This window comes from Bos taurus, chromosome 1, assembly GCF_002263795.3.
Source record: "Bos taurus isolate L1 Dominette 01449 registration number 42190680 breed Hereford chromosome 1, ARS-UCD2.0, whole genome shotgun sequence".
Classification (NCBI taxonomy): Eukaryota; Metazoa; Chordata; class Mammalia; order Artiodactyla; family Bovidae; genus Bos; species Bos taurus.
In genome coordinates this window covers 69,935,758-69,947,226 of record NC_037328.1, presented here as the reverse complement: position 1 = coordinate 69,947,226, position 11,469 = coordinate 69,935,758, and the positions used below count along the sequence as shown (strand labels likewise).

The 11,469-nt window shown below is 39.9% G+C and overlaps 1 protein-coding gene across 3 annotated transcripts in view; it reads left to right on the top strand.

The window, feature by feature from the left end:
* The first annotated feature begins 624 nt into the window (after positions 1 to 624).
* Positions 625 to 11,469, top strand: part of SNX4 (sorting nexin 4) — a 52,913-nt gene continuing 42,068 nt past the window's right edge. Inside the window, exon 1 of one of the 3 annotated variants that reach the window (NM_001080281.2) lies at positions 625 to 790. In NM_001080281.2, coding sequence (NP_001073750.1) covers positions 650 to 790 — 141 coding nt within the window. In that variant the 5' untranslated portion in view covers positions 625 to 649. Of the gene's footprint in view, positions 791 to 2,593; positions 2,655 to 11,469 lie in introns of those variants that run through there. The other 2 variants (XM_010801175.4, XM_010801174.2) reach the window with 2 other exon arrangements.

The window sequence follows — 11,469 nt, the reverse complement described above, 5'->3', positions numbered from 1 at the left end:
CAGGTTCCGAAAATTCAACTTAAGTGTTTACAGAAAATTATCAGATATCACCAGGGCTTCAAGAAACACTTGAAGATAGAACTCAAACACAGCTTCAGTTAAGCGTTTCACTTTTCTCAGAAAAGTGTTTACCTTTTCCTGATTGTGTCACTCAACCTGCCGAAAATTAGTGAGTTACGCGGCTCTGATCTTTCTGGGTGTGTGTTTAGGGGGTGGGGGTGGAGCCAAAAAGGACCCAATGATGGCAGGCAAGATAAAAGGCCAAGAGGGAGCCGTCAGACCACAGCCACGGATTTCTACTGATTTCAGGTTTTCTTTAGGTGATCACCAACCTGAGTGGTTCCAGCACCCACCCTGTCTTCACCTTCCCCTTGCCTTTCTGTCTTTCCCCCACCGGTTCTCCCGGATTCCTGGGTCTCCTGGCTCGGGAGCTGACCACTTTCCTCGCAGGCCCGCCCTTCCCAAGTACCATTCCCAACTGCGGGCCAAGCCCTGGAGCGCTCTCAGCCTGCGCAGCCGTGAGCTAGGCGCGGCGCGGCGGGGCGGGGCGGCCGCAGGCAGAGGGGGCGGGGCCTGGTCGGCGGCCGTGGGTGGGCGGCCCAGGCAAGGCGGCGCCGGCGCAGTGTGTCCGCTGCGCTGAGCCGCAGCCATGGAGCAGGCAGCTCCCGACCCTGAGCGGCTTTGGCAGCCTGCGCCGCTGGAGCCGCTGAGCCACCCCGACGCTGGGCTGGAGTCCATGGTTGGTGAGGAAACGAAGGGGGCCCGGGACGAGGGCCCCGGGGACGGCACGGTGAGGAGAACGGGTGGCAGAGGCCCCCCCACCCCCGCGGCCTGGGGCGCGGCCTAGAGGGCAGAATGGACTGGTTTACGCTGACCGCGCGGGTGGGCTCGCTCGGCCGAGAGGCCCCGCGGTGACGGGGAAGCGGGGTGCAGTCAGGTGGGGGAGGCTCGGTGGGAAAAGGGGGTTCTGAGTAGGGGGCGAGCGCCAGGGCTGCGGGACCGCAGGAAGGGTGGAGAGGGCGCGGCCGAGGGAGCGGAGGGGTTCTGTGGGCGCGGCTCGGCGGGCGCGGGCGCGGGGCCCGGAAAGCTCCAGGCTGAGGCAGGTGCGGTTTCAGGGTCGGGAACCCCGGGAGGTTGGACCCTAAGAGGAACGCTGATGTTTCTCGCATCTCTAAGTTGTGCGGAGGAGTAGGCTTAACCGTGGGCGGTGGCAGCGGTGTTTGAGAAAGAAGAGAATGGGGGACTTGAGGAACAAGTTTGGGGCACGAGGGTGTTTGGCTTGGTGCCACCATCGGGAGATGGAATAAAGTGTTAAGAGTCAAGAAAAGGTACAAGTGAAAAAGACTTTTTGGTTGTGTGTTTTTAAATATATTTTTAGTTGGAGGATAATAAAATTGCTTTACTGTATTGTGTTGGTTTCTGTCACACAAGAACGTGAATCAGCCATACGTAAATATACGTATGTCCCCTCCCTCTTGAACCTCCCCCCATCCAAATTCTTATTTGACTTGTAATTTCATCATTTGGGTGTCAGTGCTGTATCTCCCAATGGAGATGTGTCATGGATATCCCATTTATTGGCATTGTGAAGCTCCTTTGGTAGTGATTTTCATTTGCTTGACAGAAGGAGAAAATGCATCATTTTATATTTGTAATTACTTTCATTCCAAAGTGTTTTCACGCATAATGCAAGATGAGTAGACCATGTTAAATAAAGTGATTCGGAAACTCAGTCGAGTATTTATCATCAGACCACCCTAATGAGCCTGTGCAGTGCTCATCCATTTTGATTATTTTTTTCTGAAACAAGTTCTCAATATAAAACTGCCCATCCTTGTGATAAATGGATAAAGAAAAGTTAAAAGTTGTTTGCTGACTGTAACTAGAAAGACAACTAGCTAGGAATTTCAACACTAGTTGAAGTTCAACACTTCACCACTAGCTATTTTAACTAGCTAGGAGTTCAAGGTTTTGCCTACTTAGGGGAAATGTTGAGGTATATAGGATAGCATGAAAACTTCTGTGGGTGAATTTTAAGTTTTTCATTTATTTTCTTCCTAAATTATAGAATTATTTGTGGAGAGGTATCTTATATGAAATGTGAGAGCTGTGTGTGTATTCTGTAGTCCATAAACTTGACTCTTGCATGAATTGCTTTTTTAATGCAGATTCCATTTGTGACTTAGTTTTTCTGTTTCTTCAAAAAACTTTTATCATGAAGTATATAATTAATGCAGAGAAGAGTCTCACAAAGTAAAAATCAGTTTCTTTGAAACCTGTGTATATTCTCCTATGTTACATCTGCTCCCTCGACCATAGAAGTAATTATATTCTGAATTTTGTATTAACAGTTTTCTAGCTTTAAATATACATATAAATGTAAATGTCCCTAAAGAACATGTTGTTTAATTTTACTTCATTTTGGAATTTACATAATCAAACTAGTTTTACTATGACTTCCTTTTTTTGCTCTATACTGTTTTGGGGATTCACCCAAAATGTAACTTAGTTTGTTTTTATAGTCATGAGACTATGTATACCATTTTGTAGGTATTCTACAGTTGATTTCTCTTTTCCTCGTTTTACAGACATTAGGGTTGTTTCAAGATTCTTGCTGTTTCTGAAAGATTACTACCACTATGAACTTCTTACATGTAAGAAATACGTAGTGCAAGTGTCTGTAAACTTAACAGTGGAATTGCTGGATTTTAGGGTGGTAGCATAAGACACGGAGAAGGCAATGGCACCCCACTCCAGTACTCTTGCCTGGAAAATCCCATGGATGGAGGAGCCTGGTGGGCTGCAGTTCATGGTATCGCTAAGAGTCGGGCACGGCTGAGCGACTTCACTTTCACTTTTCACTTTTCATGCATTGGAGAAGGAAATGACAACCCACTCCAGTGTTCTTGCCTGGAGAATCCCAGGGACAGAGGAGCCTGGTGGGCTGCCGTCTATGGGGTCGCACAGAGTCGGACACCACTGAAGCGACTTAGCAGCAGCAGCATAAGACACCGAAGAGTGTGTGTGTGTGCGTGCATGTGTGCGTGCACACGCTGTCAGCCACTCAGTCATGTTTGACTTTGCGACCCCATGGACTGTAGCCCACTAGAATTTTCTAGGCAAGAATATTGGAGCGGATTATTGTTTCCTACTTCAAGGGATTTCCCTACCCAGGGATTGAACCCACGTCTCTTGCATCGGCAGGCAGATTCCTTAGCAGTGTGCCACCTGGACAGCACTGTAGTATAGTAAGTAGTGCCAAGTTGTTTTCTAGAGTGAACATACCAGTTTGTATTCACATCAGTAGTGCCTGCTGCTGTCTATCCTTATCAGCACTTAATATTTTCAGGCTTTAAGTTACTTGCCAACCATATGGAAATGTGTTAAAGCGATTTTAGATTGTTTCAAAGGGTAAGAATCATATCTTTTGTTAGCTGCATCATGAGTTTAATTTTGATTATGACTGAACATTTTGGTAATTTTTTTGTGTGAAAGCCTTTGGATAATTAATATGAAGTTGCAACTATAGTATAAAATCCATTTGTGTTAAGTGATTATACATATCTCATTTAAAATAAAAAACCTGTGTTTGGTTTAAGATATTTGAAATCCCAAAGATGCCATCATACAGTAAGAATTGTAGTTATATAATATTACCTGACTTTTAAATGTGTTGTAAGAGACCATTCGAGACTGCCCAAACTTAGGGTTTCCTCAAACAATGATTTAGTAATTTATAGAGATAATTTAGTAATTTTTAGAAATACAAGCCATTTGGACAAATATTTCAGAATCATCTGGAGCTTATCAACACACACACGTGCATTCACATACACTCTATATATTGTCCCCTGCAGTCTCAGAAGATCTACTCCTTTTCCTGTTTCTATCCCCTCTTCCACTCTAATCCATCCTCAGTTGAGAAGTATTGCAGTAGCCATAGCCACATTGCTACTGTTACTGGTAGATAGGAATGTGGTCTGGGCAGACAGGTAAATTACATTTGTTTGTGCTAGACACTGTGAGGCTCTACTTTTCATTTAATTTTCAAAATTACTCCCAAAAGACATAAAAGACATACAGAGATAAGGAAGCAGAGGCTCTGAGAGAAGTGATTTGGCCAAAGTCACAAACTGGTGACATGGCTGGGATTTGGGCCCAGGTCCTCGTGGCTTTGACATCAGTGCTCTGTTCATGAAACCATGAAGCTTCACTCCCTGCACCCCCCGCCCCCGACCAAAAAAGAAAAAAAAAGATTAAAAATAATCTTGTAAATTGTAAAATACTATACTTAAATATTTTTTTGTTTTATTAAGATTTAAGTTGTTATTTTAAGAAGAAAAGAGCTCTGAATAATGTGTTGACTTATCAATGACTTTTTCACCATAAAAGCATCTATACAGATAGTGTGCAGAAATGACAAAAAGCCTCATCAGCCTTATTTTTGACTCTACATTTTGGTTGGAGAGTAAATTGTGCTAGTTGCCCTACACCGAGGGATGGTAGAAACAAGCACTGCCAAGGTTGCAGATGTTTTCCAGTTTTAAACATCACTGATTTTAACAGTCTTTAAATTCTGTTGTAAACTCTATTCTCTTGTTTTCGTTTCTGTGAGTCTTCATCCTCTTCCTTTCCAATGTCTAGTTAGAAGTTTCCCTTTCTTTCTTTCTTTCTGTACTTTTTCCTTACGAGGAAGAGGGTATTTTTTTTTTTAAGTATTGTCGGTTTTATTTAAAGAAGTTTAGAATATGAAGAATGAGGGAGGACCACAATCTTCAAGAGAGTAGCAATCAGTCCTGGCGAGGACGCAGCAAGGGAATGGGAGTAAAAATGCTGCTTTTTTGGGGCTGGAAGATTCCACTGAGATGGCAGTTAACAGTATTTGCTCAGAGAACTGCTTCCTGAGGGATTCAGTGTCTCTCTTTTGTAGGGAGGGTTCTTTAGGCCTCTGAGTGCTTCTGGGGCTAAGAGGGCTTGAGCAACCATTGCTTGAACAATGCCTGTACACTGTTAGTTCCTTCACAGGTTGGCAGCAGAAAGCTCAGTGGAGGGGTCCAGAAGGGAGTGGAGGAAGGTTTGAGACATATATGGTAAAGATAATATGAAAAAGGAAGTGCATAGGCAGAGTTACAGAAAGTTTAGGGCTTCCCTGGTGGCTCAGCTGGTGAAGAATCCGCCTGCAGCGCAGTAGACCCGGTTCAGTCCCTCAGTCGGGAAGATCTGAAGGGGAGGGCATGGCAACCCCCTCCAGTATTCTTGCCTGGAGAATCCCCAAGGATAGAGGAGCCTGGCGGGCTACAGAAACGGAGGTCGCAAAGAGTCAGACATGACTGAGCGACTAAGCACACCCGACACAGCAAGTTATTAAATAATTCTCAAGAATTGCTTTCCTCACTTTCTACTTCAGCAGCTCTCAGTTACCTTTTGAAGGCAACTCATGGTGCAGAATACGTTTTTACATCATAGTCAGAACACATGTACTTGTATACATAAGCATTGTTTCAACTCAGTCATGGCTGACTCTGACCCCAGGGACTTTAGCCCACCAGGCTTCTGTGACCATGGGATTTCCCAGACAAGAATACTGGAGTGGGTTGCCATTTCCTTCTACAAGGGGTCATCCAGTCCACGAATTGAACCTGTGTCTCCTGCATTGCAGGTGGATTCTTTACCACTGAATGACCAGGGAAGACCATGGGAAATAAGATATTTGCATTTATTATGTATTTTTTATTAAAAAAAATTTTTTTTAATGTGGACTATTTTTGAAGTCTTTACTGATTTTTTTTACAGTATTACTTGTTTTTTGTTTTTTGGCCACAAAGCTTGTGGGATCTTAGCTTCCTGACCAGGGATTGAATCTGTGCCCCTGCATTGAAAGGCGAATTCTTAAGCACTGGACCACCAGGGAAGCCCCTACATTTAAAGCCCCTACATTTATTATCTTAACTATTTTTAGCTGATTTTTTTCTGTTATAGTTTATGCTTTCTTATTTTGGTTTCTGGTTTTGGATTTTCCTTTGTGGACCATAGTTTCTTTGGTTTTATCCTCTATAATGATTTTGAAGGCATGTCTTTTTTTCTTCCCCAAGACATAATTGAGACATATTATTTATGTAAATGTAATGCCATTAAATTTTTTGAAGTAATTTATAGAAATGATCTCAAATTTATAAGCAAGTACAGTACAAAGAATTGTTTCCCTTGAAATATTTGCGAATAAACTGCTGTTTATCTTATCCCCAGAACATTTAGTATATATTTCAAGGGCAAAAAAGGACATTCTGTATAATCACAGAGCTTCTATCAAAAGCATTGATAAATTATTATTATCTAATCCTCAGACTTCATGTAAGTTTTGCCAGTTGTACCAACAGCGTTCTTCAGAACAAAATAATTCAGTCCAGACTCAAGTATTACATCTAGTTGCATTGTCTCTTTAGTCTCCTCCCATCTGAAAGTGTTTCTTGGTCTTTGCTTTCATGACTTTGACCCTTTTCTATATTAGCAACCAGTTATTTTTGTAGAATGCCCTTCAGTTTGGGTTTGCCTGATGTTTTCTCATGGTTAAATTCAGGTTGTGCTTCTTTGGCAGAAATTGCCACTAATATGATGCTGTGTTCTTCTAATTGCTTCTTACCAGTTTGCACATGATTCAGGTTTGATCACTTTCTCTGCTAGTCTTCTCCAATATAAAGTTCTCTTTTCTTCTTTGTGATTAACTTTCTGGGGTATACTTTTTTTTTTTCTTCCTGTTTTATTGAGGTCTAATTGGCATACACAACTATATATGTTTAAGGCATACAGTATAGTGATTGGACTTACATTCATCATGAAATGAATGTCCATCATCTCATATAGATACAATATTAAGAAATAGAAAAAATACATTTTTTTCTTGTGACGAGAATGCTTAAGGTTTACTCTCTTAACAATTCTCATAAATAACATACATCAGTGTTAATTTATCATGTTGTACATTATATCCCTAGTACTCTTTATAACTTTGTACCTTTTGATTCTTTGATCCAGTTTCTTTTTTCCCCATCCCCTGCGTCTGGTAACTACAAATCTGATCTCGTTTTGTGAAGACATACTTTGAAACTAGAAAAATACTTTGTTCCTCATCAAAATTTCTATTTACTTGTCTGTTTCATTATGGACTGATGGGTTTTATTTTTTAAACTTTATTAAGATATGATTTATACACCATAAAATTCACTCTGTAAGTATATAAATTCAGTAATTTGTAGTAAGGGCTTCACTGGTGCCTCAGATGTAAAGAATCTTCCTGCAGTGCAGAAGACCTGGCTCTGATCCCTGGGTCAGGAAGATCCCCTGGAGAAGGAAATGGCAACCCACTCTAGTATTCTTGCCTGGAGAATTGCATGGACAGAGGAGCCTGGCCGGCTACAGTCCATGGGGGTCTCAGAGTTAGATTTACAGAATTGCACTGCCATCACTACAACCTAGTTTTCGAACTTTTCTGATTTTTTTTTTAATTACTGAATAGCATTCAGTTGTATGGATGTATCACTTTTTGTTTATTCACCATTTGATGCAAGTTATTTTCAGCTTTTATATTATGAATATTATTGCTGTGTTGAACATTCATTCACATTCAAGTCTTTGTGTGGATGTATGTTTACATTTCTCTTGAGTTAAATTTGTAGCAGTATAATTGCTGGGTTATATGGTAAATTTTAACTTTTTGTTTTAAGAAACTGCCACTCTTTTCCCAAGGGGCTGTACCATTTAACATTACCACCAGCAATTACGAGGCTCACTTTTCTCCACATCCCTGCCAGTACTTGGCAGTGTCTGTCTTTCGGATTATAACCATTCTAGGGGATGTGAAGTGGTTTTAATTTGCATTTTTTAAATGACTGATGGTGTTGAACATCTTTTCATGTGCTTATTTCCATTTGCATGTCTTTTTTGGTGAAATTCTATTCGGGTCTTTTGCTTATTAAAATTGGGTGGTGTTTCTTTTTATTGAAGGTGCTTCCTGCGTGGCTTAGTGGTAAAGAATCTGCCTGCCAGTGCAGGAGACACAGGTTTGATCCCTGCTTGGGAAGATTCTCTGGAGTAGGAAATGGCAACTTGCTTCATCTTGCCTAGAAGATTGCATCTACAGAGGAGCCTTGTGGGCTATATATAGTCCATGGGGTCGCAGAGTCGGACACGACTGAGCACATAAGCACATGTTGTTCAGTTAGTCTGGATATTTGTTTTTTTAATCAAATAATGAGATTTGCAGATATTTCCCCTGGGCCATGACTTTTTACTTTTTCTTAATGTTATCTTTGAAAGTTTAGCAATAGTTTTCAATTTTGATGAAGACTAGGAGATCAGGTTTTTGTTTTTGTTTTTCTTTTATAGATTGTGCTTATAAGAACGCTTTGCTTATCCCAGGATCATGTTTTGTCTTTTTTTTGACCTTCCCCAGATGGCTTATGGGATTTTAGTTCTCTGACCAGGGATGGAAACTGGGTCCTTGGTGGTGAAAGCATATGAATCCTAACCACTGGATTGCCAGGGAATTCCCCAGGTTTTGCTTTTACATCTGAGTATGTAAACCATTTTGAGTTAATTTCTATGTACAATGTGAGTAAAGGGTCTAGTTCTGGGGTTTTTTCCTTGGTCTGTGGCTACTCAGTTGCCCCTGCTCTATATGTTGAAAAGACTCTCCCTGTTGAATTGCCTTGGTGTGTTTATTAAAATCACTTGACCTTAAATATAAGGGTTTATTTCTGGATTCTCAGTTCTGTTCCATTGATCCATTGATGTCTAAGCCTATCCTGCCAGTGTCCCCACTGTCTTGATTAGTTTAGCTTTTTAATAAATTTTGAAACGAGATAGTATAGATCCTGCAACTTGTTATTTTTCAAAACTATTTTGGCTATTCTAGGTCCTTTGTATTTCCATATAAATTGTAGGAACAGAGCATCAGTTTCTACAAAAAAAACAACAACACAAAAATCCCTTCTGGATAAAGTTATCTTTAAAGGAACAGTGTGTTAGTATTTTTATAATATTTCAAGCATTCTATATGCATGATGTTCCTTTGTCATTTGGACTTTATATTATTGTGAAATCTAGGGCAAATCTGGTCTTTATTCTTTGGTAGTGATTGTGCTTTTTATTTTCCTGTCTTAATCTTTTTAGGATTTTTTTCCTTTATGCTGAAGATGTTTAATTTTCTAATTCATTATACATGGACCACATGCCTTTCAATTTGGAGCTGTAGAAATATTTTTCAATCCAGAAAGAATTTTTGTTGGTTTCTTTTTTATTATACTGGTGATTATTATTTCTGTTCTGTTTCCTCCAATTTCTTCTTTAAGAACTATAATTTAAGCATTGATTCTTCTTTTTCCTTTTTTAAAAAAATCATCTTTCATCATTTTCACTTTTCTGGATGGTGAGAATTCCTCAAGCAAACTCAACCACTGAACTCTGCACTTTGAACCACTGAACTCAAGCACTTTGTCTCAGTTATCTTCCCATTCCTAATGACTGGCACTGTAGATACTCAGTAATCATTCAGTTATTGAATTAATAGTTTCTTATCATTCCTTTTATCACTATTAACCTGTCTTATGCTTGCTTTTACTGTTTCACTGTTTCAGCATTATTTATTCATTTATGGCTGCACTGGATTTTCATTGCGGGCATGGGCTTTCTTCTAGTTGTGACAAGCAGGTGCTGTTCTCTTCTTGTGGTTTTCAGGCTTCTCATTGCTGTGGTTTCTCTTGTTGCAGAGCACAGGCTTTAGGGCACATGGGTTTCAGTAGTTGCAATTTGAGGGCTCTAGAGCGCGGGCTCAGTAGTCGTGGCACACAGGTCTAGTTGCCCCGCAGCATGTAGAATCTTCTTGGACCAAGGATCGAACCCGTGTCCTCTGCATTGGCAGATGGATTCTTATCCACTGAGCCTCCAGGGAAGTCCTTGCAGTATTTTAAAAACTTATAGTAGATTGATTTTGGGGCTTGCCTGGTGGCTTAGATGGTAAAGAATCTGCCTGCAACGCAGGAGACCTAGGTTTGATCTCTGGGTTGGGAAGTTCATTGGAGAAAGGAATGACAACCCACTCCAATATTCTTGCCTGGAATATCCCATGGATGGAGGAGCCTGGTGGGCTATAGTCCATAGGTTCGCAGAATTGGGCATGACTGAAGTAACTTGGCACACACGCACACAGATTGATTTTTGCTCATTGACTTGAAATAAAAAATTTCATCAACCTTTTAAATATGTCCACTTTTTTATATTTATTTGGTCTTAAGTCAGGTAGGAAGTAGTGATTCACCTATCAAGCATCTACATTTGGGATGTTATTCTTTGAATGTAAGTATAGGATACAAGTGTAGCATCATTCTTTAATGATGTTCTTTACTCTGATGAGAAGTCCACTTTAATACATCTAAAGCATTGTGTTTCACCAATACAACATTGTAAATCAACTGTACTTCAATTTAAGGTAAATACATAAAATATTCTCTCTCTCTTTAAAACACACTCCTAGTCTCATCTTCCAGTCATCAAGTTTATCCATTTCTAAATCTTTTGAATGTGTCCTTTTAACATTAGTTATGCTATTCTTGGCACTGTTTGTACTTTAGTATGACAGTATTAGCAATTTTATATCATCTACCAATCCCTGCTGATATCTTTAGTTTTTATGATAGTTGATTTTATACTTTTATTTTTCCCTTCTGTGTAATTATTTGGATGGCATAATGGGGTAAATTTATGATTCATGTGCACTGTCTTTTTGGTGGGAAATAATTTATCAGTTTTTGATTCTAGAATTCAGAGAATTTTTCAGTGTAGTACATGATGATAAATCAGTGCTTGGCTGTGGGCCAAAATGTTTTATATGTATAATCTCAGCCAGTGAGGGCTTCATCATCCTGATGTTGGGTGGTTTATGCTTATGTAATTTCTTGAGCTTTCTTTTAGTTGAATGGTTTTTCTCTCTTATTTTCTCTTTTAATACCTGGACATAAAACTTACATTTTATAAAACTGTCTTGTTTGGCAACAGAGTAGTTTTGTTTTGGGTTCATTTTTAGTTCTCTGTCCTTTATTTTCTTTTAGCATTTTTACATCTATTATTCTTCAGCGTTTTGGGGTACTTTCTAAGCATGTCGTCTTGATTCATCACTGATTCAATTTTGGGTATTGTCACATAGCTTATTCTGTCTTCATAGCACATAGCTTTAATTTCCTGTGTAAAGTATCATGGATTTTTATTGCATACTGCTTTTTCTTTTAACTTGTTGGTATATCCATCTTTTTACTTATATCTCTTCTTCACAAACCACCCCCAGTTTTAATACAGTACAATGCTTTTTAATTAAAATCCACCTCTGAACTTTGAAAGTTCAGGGAGAAAAAAAAAGCAAGGGAACAAAAAGAAAAGCACAGCAGTTATCGCATGGCCTCACTGTGTCTTTCTTGTTTA